A 21,718-nucleotide genomic window follows, 5' to 3' on the forward strand; every position below is an offset into this window, starting at 1 on the left:
CCTGAGCCTCACAGATGCTAAGGAAGCATTCTGCTACTGAGCTTCATCCCCAGCCTTGGACTTTTTAAAAAAACTCTAGTATATCAGCTCTTGCTAGCCCAATAATCCTAATAATGTTGAGATTTATGAAATACTAGTCCTCTGAAACCTGATAAAAATACGATATTCTTCCAGAAAAAAAAATCTATGTAGCTCCAAAGTTTTGCATATAATTTCAAGGACTCTACAGATTTTCCAAGGTCATTCATGAAAACCCAGTTAAATATTTTGATATAATGAACAAACTGGTTATACCTAATTAAAAATCAACTTACCTAACCCCCACTGAACCAAACGTTCCATCTTGGGCTTAGTTTGGGAATATATTTCCTAAGAAGATAAAAATAAACAGAATGAATAGGGTTTGTTGATTAGAAAGTAACAATAAGTACACTCGTCTTTATTAAATAAAGTATCACTATTACCACTTCTTTGGTGCTGGGGATGAATCTAGGGCCTCAGGTAAGTTGAGCATATACACTACCATTGAGCTAAACAAACATTAAGTTTTTGAACTTTCAGGATTTTTGCTTTTACTTTCTCTCATAATTTCCCTTTGACTGCAAACTGCTCATCAGAATGGCTTATCATCATAGAAAGCAAAGACTGCAAGTATAATGGCTTTGACAACCTAGTCATCTCACTCTTCTCTTAAGACTGAGGGAAATAATAGGCAGAAAATCAATTCTATTGATAATTACAGAGCTGATCCTTTCCCCCATGAAATTAAAACTGTCTTTCATATTGTCTATTTTCTGATTTGCCTATATTTGAAAAGTGCTCATTTGAAACAGATATGGCCAGCTTTAATTAGACCAAAGAGTTAATCACATCCCAATCCTGAAATAAATGAACTTACCAACATTCTCTTAACACTACAATGGCTTTGAGGAGCTGGAGATGCAGTTCAGTGGTAGAGATCTTACCTACATGAGCAAAGAGCTGGGTTCCATCCCCAGTTCTGGCAAACAAACAAACAAATATATAACCCCCTCAAACAAAATAAAAGTATAAACAATAAAACGGCTTGTATATGCATATCAAATGATCCTAAAGGAAATAAGGAATTAGCTAAAAGATAGACACCTTTAAGAACTCCAGTAAAGATGGGAAGAAACAGGGATGTCTAAAGCTATGAGAACTAGGTGCCACTTGGAAAAGGACTGTTTTATATATTTTGGTCCAAGCCAGAATAAGTTATCTTCATTCTTTTAAATGGGCTTATAAAATAAATGTTCAATTTGGAGGAGGACAAAAAGAACTGAATATTAGGGCTGGAGAGATGTCTCAGCAGTTCAGAGCATGCACTGCTCTTACAGAAAACCTGAGTTCATTTCCCAGCACCTACATCAGCTGGCTCACAACTGCTCATAACTCCAGCTCCAGGAGATCTGAGGCCCTCTTCTGGTCTCCACAGGCACATTCACTCATATACGCATACCCACATAGCAAGACTCACACATACACCTAATTAAAAATAAAGCAAAAATCTTTAAATGAAAAAGAACTGAATATCACTTCATTAAAATCTACTTTCTTTTGGAGTCAGGGGCTCCTCCCAAGCCCATGTGACCCCTGAGGAAGAGATCCTCAAACGACCTTAAGAGTAAATATAAATTGATTTATCTGGGCCAACTGCATGGTCTTAAACACCCAAAAGCAAAGTATAACCAAAGATTAAAGAGATAGATATAATTCTTTAAGAGTCCATGTGTATAGCTAAAGGCTACAAAACAAGAAAAAATGCCAGACAGGAGACACCTTCCTTTGAGTTATTGGCCAGGGTGGCCCAAGAGACTCCCAGACAGTAACCCAGTGTAGAACTTGGAAAATGAACAGCAGACCCCAATCTTATCTAAAGGAATATTGACAACTGATTGCTATAGATGAGGAACAGGTGACCTTCCTAAAACAAAAATCTCTCAATAGGCTGACTAGATTCAGCAGATGGACAAGCACTGGGAAATGGCTGGAGGTCCCAACAACACAGTGGATAGTAACAGGGATGACAGAGTGTATGGGCTCGAGTTGGGGGCAGGATGCTATGGGAGGGTGCCATTTGGGAAATGGGTATACAGATGAATAAGATTGTTTGGGATGTTTTGTATAATATACACACCAAAAAATCAACAAATAAAAAAATGAGTTATATTTGGATGTAAGACAAATAAACCCTTTCCTCCCCAAGTTGTTATTGGTCAGAGTATTTTGTCACAGCAATGAAGAAACAAACTAAGACAAGACCCCAATCTTATCTAAAGGCATGTTGACAACAGCTTGCTGCTAGATGAGGAAGACCTGATCTTCCTAAAACAAGGAACCATAGATAGGCTGACTAGATTCAGAGGATGGACAAGCACCAGGGAACAGCTAGGGAGCCAACAACACAGTGGACAGTAACAAGGATGACAGAGTATATGGGCTCCAGTGGTGGTGGGGGGGGGCTATGGGAGGGTGCCATTTGGGATGTGGGTATATGGATGAGTAAGATTGTTTGGGATGTTCTGTATGAAATACACACATTTAAAAAAAATCAAAAAATTTTAAAAAATGAGTTAAGGGGGCTGGAGAGATGGCTCAGCAGTTAAGAACATTGGCTGTTCTTGCACAAGACCCAGGTTTGAATCCCGGCACCCACATGGGAGCTAACAACTGTCTGTAACTCCAGTCCCAGGGGATCCAACAGCCTCTTCTGTCCTCTGTGGGCATTGCACAACATGGGTGCACTTACCTACATGTAGGCAATAAACACATACACATAAAAATATAAATAAAATATTTTTTAAAATGAGTTATATTTGAAAAATAAAAATAAAAAAATAAATCTTAAAAAAAAATCTACTTTCTTTTTTCCATCTCTAAGAAAAGAGGGGGGGGCTGAAGAGATGATCAGTGGTTAAGGGCACTAGCTGTTCTTGTAGAGGACCTGGGTTTGGATCCCAGCACCCACATGTCAGCTAACACCTGTCCGTAACTCCAGTTCCAGATGATCTGACGCCCTCTTCTGACCTCTGCTGGCATTGGACGATACAGGTACACTTACATATATGCAGACAGTATACTCATAAACATAAAATAAAAGTAATAAAATACTTTTTAAAAAAGAAAAAGAGAAAAGGGAGGACTGGAGAGATGGCTCAGCAGTCAAGAGTGCTTGTGGCATAATTATGAGAACTGGAGTTCAGATCAACTCCAGCTGAGCAATATGATGTTCTCTACTGATCTCCATGTGTGCACAGGTGTACCTACATGTACACGTGTGTGCATACACATGCACAAATGAAAGAATAAACCTTTTACAAAGGAAAAAAAAACCTATACGTCAATGTCTGGAGTGACGGAGTGACAGCCTACTTCTTTTGCTAGGTTAATCATTTTGGTATTAAAAAATTAGATTAGTTCTGTCAGGTGTGGTGGCGCATGCCTTTAATCCCAGTACTCAGGAGGCAGAGGCAAGCGAACTTCTGTGAGTTCAAGGCCAGCCTGGTCTCCATAGCGAATCCAGGCCAGCTGTGGCTACAGGGAAACCCTGTCTCAAAAAGACCAAAAAAAAAAAAAATGCTTCTCTGAAAAAAAAAAAAAATGCCAGGAATTAGAAATACTTCTATTTATGAAGAGTTCATTCTACCAACAAAGCGATCATAACTACAAGAATTTTTTTCATTTATAATTACTACAAATAAACATGTTGATAACCAGCTTATCACATAGAGGTATTTTGTTGCACTGAATGTTACAGAAGAAAAAGTGTAAAAAAAAGCAATCAGGTTGAAAGGTAAACAAAGTACTTTTTTCTGAGACAGGGTCTCCTTATACAGCCCAGACAGGCCTCAACCTTGCAGCAAATGCCCTGATCCAGCATCCTTAGTGCTGGGATCATAGGAATGAGCCGCCACACTCAGCTGGCAAAATACTTTTCTTACAGTACAAAATGGGCTGAGGGTGCAGCTCAGCAGTACAGTGGCTAGTGTTGTTGATAGAGCTCATGTGCTTTATTTTTTTTCTCAACTGGTGAACGAAAGTCAGCAATGGAAGAGTTGGTGGAAATTAAAAATATTGCAGCATCTATGATGAAAACTGAATTTTCAGATGTCAAGCAAAATAAATCTCATCATTTTGTACATGTCTACATATTATTTTTTCTTCACTTCTGCTTACTTTTCAAAATCAAGATCAAGTACAACAAACATGTGCCAAAGTCTACAAAAGCATTCTATAGATTGCAAACTTTGGTTTCAGATGCTAAAAATCATAGAATACTTTCATTTCCATAACGACAAATGCCTGGGACATCAAACATGAGCAGGGACAGAAGTCAATCGATACCTATAGTTCTTCCATCACAGAGGTGAACAGTTCAGTACTCAAACAAGTAATTCTACCCCTTTTGGAATCTCCCAACCTATTTCAGCCTTCAAATGCTCTATAGTCATGCCTGTTTAAGGTGGTACAGACTGAGTATTATTTATCTGAAATACTTATGACCTGATGTGTGTTAGATTTCAGAGGTTTTTGGATTTATAGGCTGAACGGTCCTAATATAAAAATTCTAAATCCAAAATGATCCTACATTAGGGAGGCTCAACCTGTACTGATTTGTAAAATTTCTGGTGGGAGATACACATTCCAATTCTTTTTGTATGTGTGTGGATGGTGTACATGTACAGGTGTGTGTGTTGCTTTGTGAGGATTCAGGTGTGTATGCATGTGTGCACACATGTGGAGGCCAGAGGTCAATCTCAGGTATCAGTTGCTGTTGTTGCTGCTGTTGTTTGTAATGGAGTCTCTCATAGGACTTGGGTCATCAAACTCAGGTTGACACTTTACTGACCAAGCCATTGCCCTAGTCCAACATCCCAATTTCGATAGACATGTTTACATTATACTCATTTCCTTCCATTGGAGTCCCATGTCCTCCCTATTGCACACAACAGCTTCATAATCACAACCAACAAGGTAATTATGAGCCAGCGCCCTCCAGTCAATGTGCTACAACTTTTCTGGTCAGAGGGGAATTCTCCTAGGGCCTCATTGCATCTTCTCCCCAGGCAGCACTCACAAACACTTGTAAGTAGGACCCCATTAATTTAGGATCCTTTATTACGCCTTTTTCTAAGAACATGCAGTCAAGGCCAGGCACGGTGGTGCACACCTGTAATCCAAACACCTGTACTGGTCACTGAGACAGAAAGATTGCCAGTCTATGCTGCATAGTGATTTCCAGGCCAACCTGACCTACTGAATGAGACTCTATCTCAAAATAAACCAAAAAATGAATAAAGAAAAATGAAAACAAAAATAAATTATATAGCCAATATAGACTTTTCTTTTTTCAATATAGATTTTTCACTATTAACTCTTAAATAGATGTACCTGACACCAACTTGTATATGGCTCACAATGATGTCGGAGCTGTGAGATGCTTTCTTCAAGTTGAGTCCTTGGCTCCTCCACATATTTAGACTGACCCTCCAGAACTGAGTAGAGTGAAAGCTACACACATTAAAACAAACAAAAAAAGCACACACCATAATGAGATCATGTAACAAGAGATCAATTTTGAAGGTTAATATTTCTAGTAATTTGTAAATTGCAGCCTCTAATTTTACTTCAGAAGATCTCAGTACCTTGCTTCCTCAATCAATAAGGACAAGAACAAGAGGACGGGACTACAAGGTGTCCTGTCTCTGCCCTATCCACTTTATCTACTGTTTTGTTTCGGTAGTGTGAGGTACTGAACTCAGTACCTCAACATGTAAAGCAAGCACTCTACCACTGAGCTACACCCCCAATCCCCTTTATCCATTTTACATACTGGTAAATGATCTTTCACCCCAGACTTAGACTGGAAAAAAACATTTTCTTATTCTAAAGGGTGAATGGAATGAATGGAATGAATGGAAGATTGCTTTTTCTTCTGCATTTCATTATTTATTTAGATGTTTAAGCTCTCGAACTAAGTTTTTTTATTTTATTTTTTTTAATTTTATGTGTATGCATGTATTGCCTGCATGTAGGTAAGTACACCTGTGTCGTGCAATGCCCGCAGAGGTCAGAAGAGGCTGTCGGATCCCCTGGAACTGGAGTTACGGACAGTTGTTAGCTGCCATGTGGGTGCTGGGATTCAAACCCCGGCTTCTGCAAGAACAACCATTGTTCTTAACCACTGAGCCATTTCTCCAGCCCCTCGAACTAAGTTTATACAAGCTGGTGAACACGGACAAACACAGAACTATAACCACACATTTCCAGACAGCATAAATATATGGTTGAACTAACATTAATACACATCACCATTTTATTGATTACATAATAAAACAAATTATCAAATATCCAATTATTAAGTTACATAGCTCAAAAAAGCATATAAAATATTAGATGTCTGCTCAGTTCATTAGTAGAACCCACTTTTTTGCAAGAGAGGTTAGGGAGAGAAGGGAGAAAAATCGTAATTCAAACAAAAAGTTGCAAAACAACTTCCCATAGGTATGGGAAAAAATTTACAAGAATTTCAGAAATTTTGATTAAGAATTGTTTAGCTACAACCATGTATCTCTACCTTTTAAAAATATTTGCTAAATTAAAGGGCATATTCTACATGTTCTGCACAAGACACAGGCAACATTTTACTAAAAATATTTAATATCCCTTCCCATTTGTTTCTCAGGCCCTCCCTGTTAAGCTACACCTCTGAGCACAAACATTAACTCTAAGTCTTTCTGTCTAGAGACATTATTAAAGATATGTTCTTCTGTAACAGTATAGATTTTACAAAATGGAGGTTTCTCATAACAGCACATAGTAAGACACAGACATTAAATAATCACCACAAGATTTGGTTTGAAAAAAATTCAATGGCTAAGCAAACCTGATATGAGTGTGGAAGATGTAAACAGAGTGAGCAGGCGAATAATAAGAGAGGCCCTACAGTGTTTGAAACGACTGAAGGAATAAACCATGGAAGGTATAGATAGAGTGTTCTTAGTTCCTGGGATTTTGGTTTTATATGATACTAAAAACATACAAGTTTTGTGCTGAGTATTTTGGCACCTATTTTTTCTAAATCCCTTATTTACTGATAAGATTCTGGCACAGGAATACATTTAAAGACATAACTTGACACCATAGGATTTTGGGAACCATCAACTGGTACAAATAATAAGCACATTTTAATTGCTGACCTGCAAAAATCTTTTGTTAAGTGTCCAAACAAGCCAATCATAACCCAAACACAGAGGCTGCAATTCTGTCAAGCTTGCGCGGCCAGGTAAAACTGGTTCAATACTCCTGTGGAGTCTTCATTAGACTTATTCAAGCCAACATGTTGGCTAATTATATATGACAAATTGGGTCCCATCTGAAGTTGCACTTCCAAGGCAATGGCATCAGGCACCCCAGTTTATTGAATACAACAGTTGTTTCTATGACTATTGGAATCCTTGAAGTGCAGCTGCATTTTAGGACGGTACTTCTCCAGGTACAAAAGTTGCATGCTGTTAAAAGCCCCACGATGCTTTTGTCTTATGAACTGTACTGCATCTTCATTTCATTTCACCTTCAATTAATGCTAGGGTGACCATCACTGGAGCGCTCCCAAGGCCTGCAGCACAAGGGACAGCAATGCAACAACCAGGTTCTTCACAAAACTTAAATCTTCCCAAGACTTAACCAGTCATCAACAATTTGGTTAGATGCTGGTGCATCATCATCAAAAGGCCAATCAAAAACACGAATGTGTTCTTTCTCCAGAAGAGTAGTGTCATAAGTTGCTTCACTTACTCTTACTATTATGGTAACTCCATATTTCTTAAGTTCCTCTATAAATTTAAGGTTGCATTGTTTGGATTGTGTGTAATAAGGAATCTCATGTTCTTGTATGTGACTTCCACAGGAGCAGGGAGGTTCATTCAAGCCATGTTAATTTAGTTTTTAAAAAAAATGCTCAAGGGACTGGAGAGATGGCTCAGTGATTAAGAGCACTGACTGCTCTTGCAGAGGACCCGGGTTAAATTCCCAGCACCCACATGGCGGCTACGAACTGTCCTTAACTCTAGTTCCAGGGGAATCTGAAGCCCTCTTCTGAGCTCCATGGCGTTGCATGACATGGATGCACTTACATGCATGCAGGCAATACACTCATACACATAAAATAAAAATGATAAATAAAATATTTTTTTAAAAACGCTAATTCTTATGAAAGAACTAAAAAAAACTGATACAGAAATAATGCCAAGAAAAAAAAGACCAAAGTCTACATCAATATTCAAATATACTCCACTTGAAATTCTCAGTGCTTTTGAGTATGAAATTGTGAGAAATGGGAAATAAAATGAACCTCCTAACAAGCAGCAGCTATTCTTCAATTTAGTAATTCTGAGATAAGACAAAGGACATGCACTGAGGTTTACCCCATACAGGTCTGAGCTCTTGTAAAATGCTCTGCAGGTTTCAATTCAACATGTCTGTGTCCGGGTTGTCCACTCTTATGGGGGCTTGTTGGTGGAGTAGTGATGAATTTCTACAGTTCACTTGTCTGCACAGAGGTCGTGCTGTGCCTGGCAGTAATCTCCACTGCCCTTCAGAAACTCCATAAATGTGTGACCAAGACCACCACAGAACTGGTCTCTCTGGAAAGGTGTTCTCTCTCAAAGTTGGTTCCAGAAGAAAGCTCCTCTCTGGTAGCTGGTCTTCATTCTCCAAGTGTGGAGAGTTTTTTTTTTCAATTGTGTGTGTGTGTGTGTGTGTGTGTGTGTGTGTGTGTGTGATAGGTCAGTTCTCTCCTGCTACTACCATGTGGGTTCCAGTGATCTAAACTGGTTGTCAGGTTTGGCAGCAAGCTACTTCACCCACTGAGCCACCTCACTAGCCCTGGGTTTTTGGTTTTGTTTTTAGAGAAAAAAAAATCTGAGAGGAGCTGAAAAAGAACTGGTTGCATGGTCTCAGTGTCAGTGTGCTGCCAACCACAGCAAGTAAGCAAGTTTGCTGCCCTCTGAGGGAAGAATCTTCCAATAGCCACTACTGGTCCCCTTCCCACCCAAAAATACCACTGTCCCAAGGCCTGAGAAGAGAGTAAGGGGCAAAGGACAAGCTAACTAGCTTTATGTAAACACCACTCAAAAAACATGCCTGGGGACTAGGGACATCTTATTCCAGGGCAACTGAAAGCGAACAAAATATCCAAATAATCAGTGGGAAGTACAGACAAAAAAGAATGTAAACAATGGAGAGATGTCTTGCTTTATTGATTTAGTGTGTACTGAGTATTTACTTATGAATATCTAATCCTGCCAAGAAGCAAAAAGAATCCAGGCCTTTAAATTCTTTGAGAGAGAAAAATGTGAATATTTTCTTAGCTTGATAAGCAGCCCGGAATTAGGCAGGCCACTTAGAAAAGTGAGATGTGCTTATAATCCACTGGGAGATCGTAAATTCTCCACTAAAATCATACATCCATGAGATAGTCCTTAATTATGCTCTTAGATAAGATCCACTAAAGTTCATCTACAGAAAAATCATAGCTTAGTTATTTCCCACAAAGAAAACAAACTATAAGGAAATGCACACTGCCTCGTTTCAAGCATTTTCTAAGTGTGCTAATGGTATAGCTTCATATCCAGTATCTCAAAAAAGTAAAAATGAGTATTTTTCATCATCCTGATATATAATTTGCAAAAGTTATGCTACAGTAACTAAATCAGATGCTCAGATGTACCACTGCATGAATAGCGTGTTACCTCATCGACCTTCATGGAATTTCTGTGAGGTGAGTCCTTTTTGGGTGCTGCATAGACTCTGAAGGTGAGCAGGCTCAGGCTGACTGGCCCCACAGATCTCTGAATCACCTGAAATGCAGAAGCAATCTTAAGTCTTCTCTCCATAATATACCAAGTGTGTACAAGGTGAGCATGCCCACAACCTAGCCACTCCCACCCAGAAAACTTATTTACCTTTCTGAGAAGTAAAGGCATTCTTGAACTTCTGAAGACCACAGAAATTCAAACTACACATCAACTGCATCTTAATATCCTAAATATAAGTTTCAATGTTTTCTTACCTGGCCTTTCAAGTGGATTTTTTTTTAAAAAAAAGGATAGCTAAATAGATATCCAAATCCAACTCATCATTTTCCCCTCAGATCTGCCCCTCTTTCTCTACATCCTGTCTTAGGAATGGTAATAGTCTCACAGAAACTCCAAGGTCATTTCAAATTCACTCTCAGAGTATAACATATCAAGGGGCTAGAGAGATGGCTCAGTGGTTGAGAGCACTTGCTGTTCTTGGACAGGACCTGGGTTTGGTTCCAAGTACCCACATGGGGTGGCTCAAAACCACTTGTAACTCCAGTTCCAGGGGATATGGTGCCCTCTTCTGACATCCGAGGGTACTGCATGCACATAGCAAACATACAGACAAGTGACACACACATACACATAAATATTTTTTAAAAGAATGGATCTGGGACTAGGGAGAGGGCTCAGAGATGAATGCTCTTACAGAAGACCCAGGTTTGGTTCCCACCATCCACATGGCAGCAAACAACGCTCCATAACTCCAGTTCCAGGGGATCCAACACCCTCTTCTGTCCTTTGTAGGCAATGTATGTGGTGCACTCACATACCCGCAGGCAAAACACTCATATAGATAAAATTAAAATAAATTAAAAACAACTAAAAGTATATAATAAATTATTAACTACAATACTCTGTTGTGCAATAGATCTTTCCATCTTAGTCCTCCTAACTAGATGTTCATATTCTTTGACTGATAGCTTCCTCAATTCAATTTCCAGCCACTGAGAACCACCATTCTCCTATCTCCTATGAGTTCAATATGTTTAGATTGCTTTTTAGTTACTCTTTTTTAAAATTTGTTTTTATTTTATCTGTATGAATGTTCTGCCTGCATGTATGTAAGTGCACTCATGTTGTGCAATGCCTGCAGAAGCCAGAAGAGGGTGTCAGAGCCCCTGGAACTGGAGTTACAGACAGTTGTTAGCTGCCATGTGGGTGCTGGGAACCAAACCTGGGTCCTCTCAAAGCAGCCAGTGTTCTCAACCACTGAGCCATCTCTCTAGCCCCTCTATTGCATTTTAAAAATGGTAAATGTAAATGTAATGAACAAATTGATTTAGGCACTGCACAATATAGACATTTCAAAACATCATACTTACATGTAATAAATACATGCCCTTTATTTGCCCATTTAAAATTAATAAGAATAAACTCTGAGGTCATCTTCACCACCACCCTTAATCCTTTTGGCCACTAAGCTCTGGTAACTGTTTCTATTAAATGACCTCAGCTCTGATTTCTCTTCTTTATCCCTTCCTGTACAATCTTTCCTTGGGCCCTCATTTCTTCCCCAAATTGTTTTAGCAGCATCCTAGTTGGTCACCTGGCTCTCTATTGATTCAAAACACCCCATGACAAACAATGATCTGTCAAAACTACAACCTTTATTAGAATCTATCCTTACTTGGGACTTTTTTTTTATTCCCTAGGACTTTTATGTGAACCAAAGAAAGTTTGTTATGACCATCCACAACCGCTTTCTCTAATCTCATGTCTGCCACTCTGCCCTGGGCTACAAAACCTGAACTCTCTGCATTTTTCTCATGGTGTTTTCCAGCTGCCTGGGTGTATGTATGTGTATATATACATATACTGATTCCTCTGTGTAAGTGTCCTGTACTTGTTTTGTCTTTCTATAGACCTGCCTAGGAGCAAGGGGGATCCATGCTTTTGCTTTGCTCTTTGATCTGACCATGTATCTACACCTAGCAAGTTCTCTTCTGTCAGACTCGAATCCCTTTCAGAATGAGGTCTGTCTTACTCCCATTTCTACTGCCATGGTTGAGCCTGGCACAAAAGAGATACTCAACAACTGCTCATTCCTTGCCTTTTCCAACGAGGCACAGGAAATAGATGAAAATAGTGATGAATATTATTTTCTCTAGTTAGGCATGATTTAGCACCATGGAAATCTTATTACTAAGATTTGCAGTAACTAAAATGCAGAAGACTAGGCCCTTTTGTAATACAAAACAAATGATGTCAGATAAACTATAACAAAAATGTCTCTTCAACATTTTTGTATGCCTGAAGTGACATACAAAAAAGTTAATTCTTCTATTTCACAAACAAATAAAGAGCTGGAAGCCATTTTGTTGTTGTTTTGAGACAGGGTCTCACTGTGCAGCTCTAAATGCCTAGAACTCACTATGTGGACCAGGCTGACCTCAAATTCACAGAAATCTGGCCTCAAACTCACAGAAATCGACCTGCCTCTGACTCCCAAGTGCTGGGAATACAGGCGTGTGTTATCATACCTAGTTGGAAGTCATTTTCAAAAGGTTGCTTAATTACTTTAACTGGTTTAAAAATAATTACCGCACCCTAAAGTAATTAGTGTTCACATTGAGAGGTCTTAATTTCAAGGCAATACTGCTTCAGGTTTCTTTTACTTCCAAGGTAAGGATAAGCAGCCACTGATGACAGTGGTCACTATGGTTTGTACTATCTCAATTATTCGGCGGGACCAGTTGCCTGATTTAAAAGAAAGAGATCAGTGGTTAAAACCGTCACAGGAATCTGAATGTTTAAATTTACAGTTTAAATTATTCATCCCTTAGCTCTCCCCACCCACCAGATTTTTTACATTTAGTGTGTATGTTTTTGTGTGTGTGTGTGTGTCTGTGTGTGTGTACACTTGCCTTGATTGAACTCAGGTTGAAAGGCTTGGCACCAAACACGTTTAATCTACTGAGACATCTTGCTATCACCCACTCCCCTCCCAGTTCTTTCAAAGAGTCCAGGCCTGGGCCAGGGAGATGGCTCAGCAGGTAAAAGCACTTGCTGCACAATCCTGATGACCTGAATTTAATTCCCAGAATGCATGTAAAAAGCCAGATGCTGATAAGGTGGGTGTGCATCTGCAATCCCAGCACTCCAGAGAGATAGGGAGATGGGAAAGTCCTCTGGAAGCTCACAGGCCAGCTAGCCTACAGCACACAGTACAGCAACAGAAACGAGTTAACCTTCACACACACACACACACACACACACACACACACACAACTAAACAAACAAAAAAACAAAGAGGCCAGGGCAACTGAAGCTTGAGTCACTCAAGAGTTGTCACAGTTCCTACAAACGAATTCCCTCCCTGAGCCCCAGTGAGGGCACAATAGGCTGCTGGTATCTGGAGGTATCACCATTCTCTGCCCTCTGTGCCTCAACTGGGGACTTCCCACTGAGCAGAGCTGACCATATACCAGGACTCTGTTTCTGGTACCCCCACCCTTTCTCTCTTTGCTCCCCCATCTCACACTTGAACTTCTAACATCTTAAGTATCCTGGGTTCACATTGTCCCCACCCCCACCTTCCTCTTTATACTTGTGGCAAATATTGCTTTGGGTTGATTTTTTCTTATTCCCAATTGTTGCTTTCAATCTTTTTTTTTTTTTGAGACAATCTCACTATGTAGTGCTGACTGGCCTTGAACTCATAGAGATCTGCCTGCCTTTGCCTACTGAGTGAAGAATGGCATGTGGTATCATGCCTGGCCCTGTTTTCAATCCTTAATCTGACCTAGTTTTAACGCATTTTATTTGTCTTCTCATAATCTACCTTTGTACTCCTCTCTCTCTCTCTCCCTCTCTCTCTCTCCCTCTCTCTCTCTCTCTCTCTCTCTCTCTCTCTGCGTGTGTGTGTGTGTGTGTGTGTACACGTGTTTTCTAGAGATGGAACCCAGAACTTCATGCATGCCAGGCAAGCACTCTATTACTGAGCTACACCCTCAGCCCCAGCCTTCCTTTTATGTCCTTATTGAACCTTCTGACTTTCATCTTTGATTTTAAAGCTTAACTCAGTCCTTAATATTTTATTAGATTCTTAATTTCTGTTTTATTTTCCTCTTATCTTACTCATTCTTCTAGTTTTAATATTCTAAACCTCTCTCTATTGCTTAAGTTGTTCTCTTCTTTCTCTTCTCCAATTAGTTTTCCTCCCCTGTTCCCCCAACTCCTGTCCCACAGCAAGAACCACAGACAGAGGGTGGAAGCTAGGAAGAAAGCCAGCTCCTTGGGGTGGCCTTTTCAGCTTCAACAGGCTCTCAACAGAGAAAACAAAGGAAAAAAAAACCCTCCCCCCAGGAGACTTGGGAGAGGCACAGATGAACACTCCAAGGAACACTCACTTCAGGCCTCTTGCTGCCATTACTCACATTGCTTTGGGGCTTCTTGGCTCTACTGACATTTGAGCTGGATCATCCTTTGTTGTGGGCTTGTCCTGTGCATCGCAAGAGGTTTGGCACCATCGCTGACCTCTGCCCACTGGATACCAGTAGCAGCCCCTCCCAGTCAGGGCAGTCAAAAATGCATCCAGACACTGCCAAATGCCATCTGAGAGCCGCTGATTTACTTGAACAAACACTAATTTCTGACATTGCTTGCCATCCAGACTTCAAGAAAAATCTGCATGTTTAAATCAAACACATAGTGAAAGAAACTACAACAGTATCTACTGAGGGCAAGGGGTGTGGATGTATTGACATTGATGTACTCACAAGGGAATTTCATGGGGTGAAAGAAACAACCCGTATCTTGATTGGGGTGTGGGCAATACAAAGGTGTACACATTTGTCAAAACTCAATTGTCTATCTAAGATTCTACTACTTGAACTTGTACATGTAAATTTTAGTTTAAAAAAATACATGGGGTAGCCTGGCGTGGTGGCACACACCTTTAATCCCAGCACTCGGGAGGCAGAGGCAGGTATATCTCTGAGATTGAGGCCAGCCTGGTCTACATAGTGAGTTCCAGGCTATCTTCTGGGTCTACAGGGAGACCTTGTCTCAAACAAAAAAAACCACACATGGGGGCTGGAGAGATGGTGCAGCGATTAAGAACACTGACAGCTCTTTCAAGGACCTGGGACCCACAAGGCAGCTAAAACTGTCCATAACTCCAGTTCCAGGGAATCTGACATTCTCTTCTGATCTCTACAGGCATTGTATGACACGGATGCACTTATATATATGCAGGCAATATACTCATACACATAAAATAAAAATAATAAAGTATTAAAATTTTAAAAAATATGGCCTCTAACATATCTAATCTGCCAAGTGCACATCAAATACAGGTGGAAACTTTAGGCTAAAAGTCATTCAAAGGACAATCCAGCCACACACCTGACCAGTAAGGAAGTAGATTATACTGACATGTGTAAAGAATGGAAACCCTTGGGAGAAGCCTCCAGAAAATATCCACAGCACACAGGACCTATGCTGAAGTGCTCAATGCCTTGCATGGTTTACCGTCTTTAGCATCAAAGGAGTCTACTCTTGGTATGAGACCACCTTATCCTGCCTCAGCATACTCCCTGCTTCTCTTCTAATGGTAAAGAGGAACCTAGCAGGCCAGATGAGCTGCTATCACAAATAAGGGTCTTGGAAGCTGTGTGCCTCATGAGGACCTAGGCCAACCCATTTAATATCACAATTTAAGAAGTAACAGGCTGTTAAAATAGACAAGGACTACACTGGAAAGGTATGAGAGCACAAAGAAGTAAAGAAAAACCTATCTTTTGTCTCCCCAAAGAAGAGCATTAATCTGGAGGTCCAGTACCTTGAAGAAAGGTGTAGTCAACTTCCAGGTCTGGGGCATAATCAAAACAAGCTTTGGCTTTTATCAAGTGTATTCCCCTCGGCATTCCTGCTGTGCTGCCTTGTGAGACATGAATGTAATGCTGGTTTTTTTCTGTGAGGAATCCTAACTCATTACAGAACAAACACACTTGAGAAGTGAGACCTCCCCGAGAACCTTTTTATGGCGGGGGGGGGGGGAGAGACTGGAATCTCTAGATTGTTTGCCCATGGCTTGAGTTCTCCCTATACGTGACAGTCCTTGAAAATCCATATTTGCCAGGCTCACTCCTTACCCGGAGCAGATGACTTGGTACAGAGGGTGCATTTGCACCTTCCAACACCTGATTAGATTTACTTTATTTCAGATTAGGTGAGCCTGGCCTCTATTAGATAAAGTCAAGCACTGTGTTGAGAGATACATCTTCAACATGTGCTAAGTTACACACCAGATCCAAGGGCTAGTTTTTTAGGTCCAGCCCCTCTGGACTGTATCTTTTAGTTACTAGATGCCTTTCCCAGAATTCAGCAGGCTGGAGGTCTATCACTGAGGTCCCCAGCCCATGTGGCTAAATCTTTCTCTCTGAAGTCAGTCTAGTCTCCAGCAAGATATCATTCTAATAAGATACATTCTCTACTCTCAACTTCTGTTTCACATGGCCAACCAGGGATTTAACAGTCAATGGAAACTAAACGACTGGACCAGCATTTGTCTAGATGGGGCACTACCTAATGCTATAAAGGGGTAGGATGCCATTATCTTTTTGTAAAAACCCGGTCTCATTATGTAACTTCCCTTGGCCTCTGACTTATGATCATCCTCCTTTAGTTGCCCAAGTAGCTGGGACTCAGGCATGTGCCACCATAATAGGCTGCTGCCATTACCTTAAAGATATGCATTTTCTTCCTTGTCTCTCTCCACTGATGCTTGACAATGACTGATGATTACAAAACAAATCCAGCCTGGTAAGCGGGATTATATAGTTACAATTAGAAGAGGTCAACTACTACTTCACATCAAAACCAGGTATTTCTTACACACTTGCTCTGGGTCAGGCACACTAAGCAGATGTGGCCCCTGCCTTAAAGAGCTTTCAAGAAGCTTTGGAGTTTACAAAACAAACCCTTGGGCAGTTGGGTGTGGACAGAAGGACTGTGAGTACCAAGTCAGCGTAGGATACAGAGTGAGTTCAAGGCCAGCCTAGGCCTCATAGCGAGGCCCTATCTCAAACAACAAACCACACCCACACACCACACCACACACTACACAGACACAGTCACACACACAGACACACACACACACACACACACACACTTCCCCTGTGGGCCATAGACTGAGTTAATTTTTTAGCTCCAGCCTCAAGGGTAGATTCCTAAAAGTTAGCCAAGATAAATATCTGGTGAGGTCATAAACATTCAGCTCATAATAGGTACACAGAGGGCTAAACTGTTTTTTTCTGCTTTGCAAATTAAAGAGTACAATCCAGAAATCTGTAGCTCAGGGACCATTCTGATTGTGACACAGTGAAATTGCTTTATAAACAAATGGAAAACTCAAGTTAATTAACATGCTTCCAAATCCCCAAATCCTTGACAACTTGCCTTCTTTTTTATCTCTATGGAGTATCCAATGTACAGTCTCTTCCATTTTTAAGTAGGAGGGCCTTTATTTAGTGCTCCACAAGTATATGCCTTTTCTCTTGTTAGGCTTTTCATTGAAAATAATATACCAGTTTCCTTTTCAATAAAAGACTTTGTGAGCCTAGGTACAAGAGAGGTTTCAGAATACCTGAGGACTATTTTAAAAGCATAGATTCCAGCAACTGGATCAGTATTTGATTAGATGCGGCCCTACCAAATGCTATAAAGGTGAAGGATGCTGTTATCTTTTTTTTTAAAGCCCAGTCTCACTATGGAACTTTGCTTGGCTTTTGACTTCTGATCCTTCTTTAGTCAACCAGTACCTGGGATTACAGGTATGTGCCAGCATACTCTACACATAAAAATAAAAAATAAATAAGTAAATTTTAAAGCCAGGCATGGTGGCACAGGGCTTGAATCCCAGCACTCAGAAGGCAGAGGCAGCAGAGCTCTGTGAAATTGAGGCCAGCCAGCCTCATCTATATAGTGAATTTCAGGCCAGCTGGGGTTGCAGGGAGACCCTGTCTCAAAAAACGAACAACAACAAAATAAGAAGCTGCTATGGATACTTAAGCATATTTCTTTACAATTTTACTTATTTATTTATTAATATTTTATGTGTATGAGTGTTTTGCCTGCATGTATGTAAGTACACCAGTGTCATATAATGCCCATAGAGGTCAGAAGAGGGCATCAGATCCTCTGGAACTGGAGTTACAGATGGCTGTTAGTCTCCATGTGGGTGTTGGAAATTGAACCTCGGTCCTCTGCCCTCTGCAAGAGCAGTCAGTGCTCTTAACTGCTGAGCCATCCCTCCAACTCCTTTTAAGAACATTTTAGCCGGGCATGGTGGCACACATGTTTAATCCTAGCACTAAGGCAGAAGCAGGTGGATCTCTGTGGTTCGAGGCCAGGCTGGTCTACAAAGCGAGTTCAAGGCCAGCTGGGGCTACAGAGAGACCCTGTCTCAAAAAGACAAATGAGAGAACATTTTAAAGACACTGAACTAAAATAAAAGTTGTCTGAAACATAAAAAGCAACAGTGTGACTGGCTACCTACTAGAAAAATTATGGGATGTGGTTACATTCAAGATTTCTCCCACCTCAAACAAAGTACAACTAATACTCTCCTCTCCCTCCTCCTTATATTATAGTGGGGATGCTAGGGATTAAACTTAGGAGCTTGTGCATGCTGGGCAAGTGCTCTACCACATGAACTACATCCCAGCCCTGACACCCCACTCTTATCCACTCAATACTCTGACCCATTAACATTCTACCTCCCTCAGTGGATAATTTTATTCTTTTTTTTTTTTCTGTCTTTTTGAGACAGGGTCTCCCAGTAGCTCCAGCTGACCTGGAACTCACTATGTAGACCAGGCTGGCCTCGAACTCACAGAGATCTGCCTGCCTCTGCCTCCTGAGTGCTGGGACTAAAGGAGTGTGCCACCACGCCCAGCTATTCTTATATTTTTTTAAAGGTGTGTGAGTGTGTGTGTGTGTGTGTGTGTGTGTGTGTGTGTACCTGCACATGCACATAGGTGCCCAAAGAAGCCAGAAGAGGGCACCAGATCCCTTGGAGCTGGAGTTGCAGGTAGCTGGGAGGTACTTGATGTAGGAATATAGCTCCTGTCTTCTAAAAGAGCAAGTGCTCTCCACCACTGAGCCACCTCTCCACCACTGAGCCATCTCTCCACCACTGAGCCACCTCTCCACCACTGAGCCACCTCTCCACCACTGAGCCACCTCTCCACCACTGAGCCATCTCTCCAGCCCCTTTCCTTTTCTTTCTTCTTTTATTTAAAAAAAAAAACATTTTCTGGGTTCTCTTTTTTTTTTGGTGTTGGTGATGGTACTGGAGCTTGAACCCAGGCCCTTGGAAATGCTAGGCAAGTCCTCTATCACTAACATACATACCACATGACAATTTTATTTTTTGAGACAGAGTCTCATGTAGCCCCGCCTGGCTTTGAACTTGATATTTAGCAAAGATGATCTTGAACTTCTGATTCTGTAGTCTCTACCTTCTAGAAATAGGATTACAAGGTGTGGACCATTATGCCCAGTTTATGTGAACCTAGGGCTTCAAACATGGTAAGCAAGCACTCTATCAAACTGAACTATACCTGCAGCCCCCAAATTTATTTTTAAAATACACAGTAATCATAAAATGTGTATATCTTTTTCTTAGCAAAGTCCTCCATCAGGCTAATGTTAAGAATCAGTGTTACTAGGAACAGCCTCTGTAAAGAACAAGAGAAACCAAAGGTCTGGAACATGAGAATGATTTTTAACACACCACAATCTTTTCAACTATAACCATAGAGCATATATGGAGGACCACTTAACAGCTGCTACATCCATAGTATTTAAAACTTTCTCAATCAAGTTCTTTTCAAATATCAAGGTCAGAATTTCAATGATAACCTAATCAAAGCAATTTTTCAAAATTTACATGACCAAATCTACAATGCTTTAGTTATTTTTCAATTTGGAGAAGGGTCAGTCTACATAGCCCAAATTAGCCTTGAACTCTGCATCCTCCCGCCTCTACCTCCTCAGTGCTGAGATTATGGGCATGTACCACCACACCTGGCTCTTAATGTTTTAATTACTGCAATCTAGCTATTATATAACTTAGCTTACTGTCATATAACCTGTACATAAAAATGTGCAGCTCTTTCCAAAGCTGTATAAGATCATTTTCAAATCTCTGTGGAAAATACATGTTACCGAAACCTTTTTAAAGTAAATGTCACTTAAAATTAGATGTATATACAGAATTCCTGTATATACAGAAGAGGTATAACTGCAATTTCGTCCAAATGTTACACTGATTCTTTAATCACTAATCTTTTCTCCAATCGCTTCCATTCTGAAAGCATGTATTCATTTGAAAGAGAATACTCTTTATGGCCAGGGGTATAATATAGATCAGTGGTAGGGCGCTTGCCTGGCATGCTTCAATGTCCTGGGTTCTACCTCCAGCACCACACACACACACACACACACACACACACACACACACACACACACACTATAAACCTTTTATTTTGACTCTTCGGTTGTTTAAGAGGTAAAAAGCTAAAATTGATTTTTTTAGAGGTCTATGAAAACTGACAACACTTTCAATGTTATTCTTGTTCTGAGTAACCAACATAAAAACAAAAGATAAGCTATGTGAGAATAATTTAAGGTAAAACAAAATGATGACACCAATCAACAATTTGGTCCAATAAGGTTACACTGGTAACCCTAAGAATAAATGACCAATAATATCTTGTAGACTGGATTTCAAATAAAGAGAAATATTTCAAATGAGTTCCTTACTCTAGAAACATCAAAATAGAGACTACCCTTCCCACTTAGTAGGTATCTCCATTTTATAGCCTTCTCAGCTACGCATGCAAACAGGCACATGTTCTACCACTGTGCTACACCTCCAGCCCTGCCCAGCTTTTCTTTCTATGAAGGGCATACATCCAGCATAACAGAGGCTTGCTCTGGGAAGGAGGTGAAAAGGACATGGGCAATGGGAATACCATCATTATCTGTACCAGTTTGACTTTTTACAGGAAAGAGTACTCAGTACTGCTTATAAAAAAAAAAAAAAAACCAGCCAGGCGTGGTAGCACACACCTTTAATCCCAGCACTTGGGAGGCAGAGGCAGGCGGAACTTTGTTAGTTGAGGCCAGCCTGATCTACATGGTGAGTTCCAGGACACCTGGGGCTACAGGGAGACCCTGTCTCAATAAGACAGCAAATTATAAAATGACGTATTTTTAAAGGGACAAAGGGAGATTTGTAGTATAATTCCACTGAGTTTTATAAAAGGTCATTACAAGTCTGGAAAGATGTTATTAGTGACTGTTTATGGGTGGAGCTATTAAAGGTGATTCTTTAGTATTATTTGTATTTCTTGAAGTTTTTTCAGTGAATATTGGTTTATAATATGCAAAACAACAAAAATCACTGGATCCAGAGGATAGTCTGAAGAATTTATCACAAAGTAAGAAGATTCTAAAAGAAGGGGGATTAAAACCATTTTATATTTCTGGATAAACATATTGATCAATAATAGATTTTGGGGAATAAATATATTGAAAGGACAATTAGGTATATACTCTCAAAATGACTGTTTTAACAGGTACTCATTTTGGATGTATAAATAGTAAAAACGAATCATTTCGATCTAATTCACAGTAATGGAGATGATAAAGCCCAGGTTCACAATGTAGACCAGGCTAGCCTTGAACTTAGGATCATCCTGCCTCATCCTCCTAGTACTGGGAGTCTAGACATAGACTACAACACTGTAAAAGTCGGCATTTTAAAGGTATGGTGGCTCCCAGCTGTAATCCCCATACTTGGGAATCTGAGGCAGGAGGAT

At 40.3% G+C, this 21,718-nt stretch overlaps 1 protein-coding gene and 1 pseudogene across 3 annotated transcripts in view; both read right to left on the reverse strand.

Annotated features, from left to right (window-relative positions):
* The window catches only part of Apoo (apolipoprotein O), a 74,466-nt gene that overhangs the window by 39,527 nt on the left and 13,221 nt on the right, over positions 1–21,718 (reverse strand). Inside the window, exons 1-4 of one of the 3 annotated variants that reach the window (XM_029558451.1) lie at positions 14,264–14,284; positions 9,774–9,881; positions 5,413–5,532; positions 315–369 (exon numbers count right to left, since the gene is read on the reverse strand). In XM_029558451.1, coding sequence (XP_029414311.1) covers positions 315–369; positions 5,413–5,532; positions 9,774–9,788 — 190 coding nt within the window. In that variant the 5' untranslated portion in view covers positions 9,789–9,881; positions 14,264–14,284. Of the gene's footprint in view, positions 1–314; positions 370–5,412; positions 5,533–9,773; positions 9,882–14,263; positions 14,285–21,718 lie in introns of those variants that run through there. The other 2 variants (XM_008822710.2, XM_017795500.2) reach the window with 2 other exon arrangements.
* On the reverse strand, positions 7,034–7,946 carry LOC103725370 (annotated as a pseudogene).

The sequence above is a fragment of the Nannospalax galili genome, unplaced genomic scaffold, assembly GCF_000622305.1.
Source record: "Nannospalax galili isolate Female #2095 unplaced genomic scaffold, S.galili_v1.0 scaffold7, whole genome shotgun sequence".
Lineage (NCBI taxonomy): Eukaryota > Metazoa > Chordata > Mammalia > Rodentia > Spalacidae > Nannospalax > Nannospalax galili.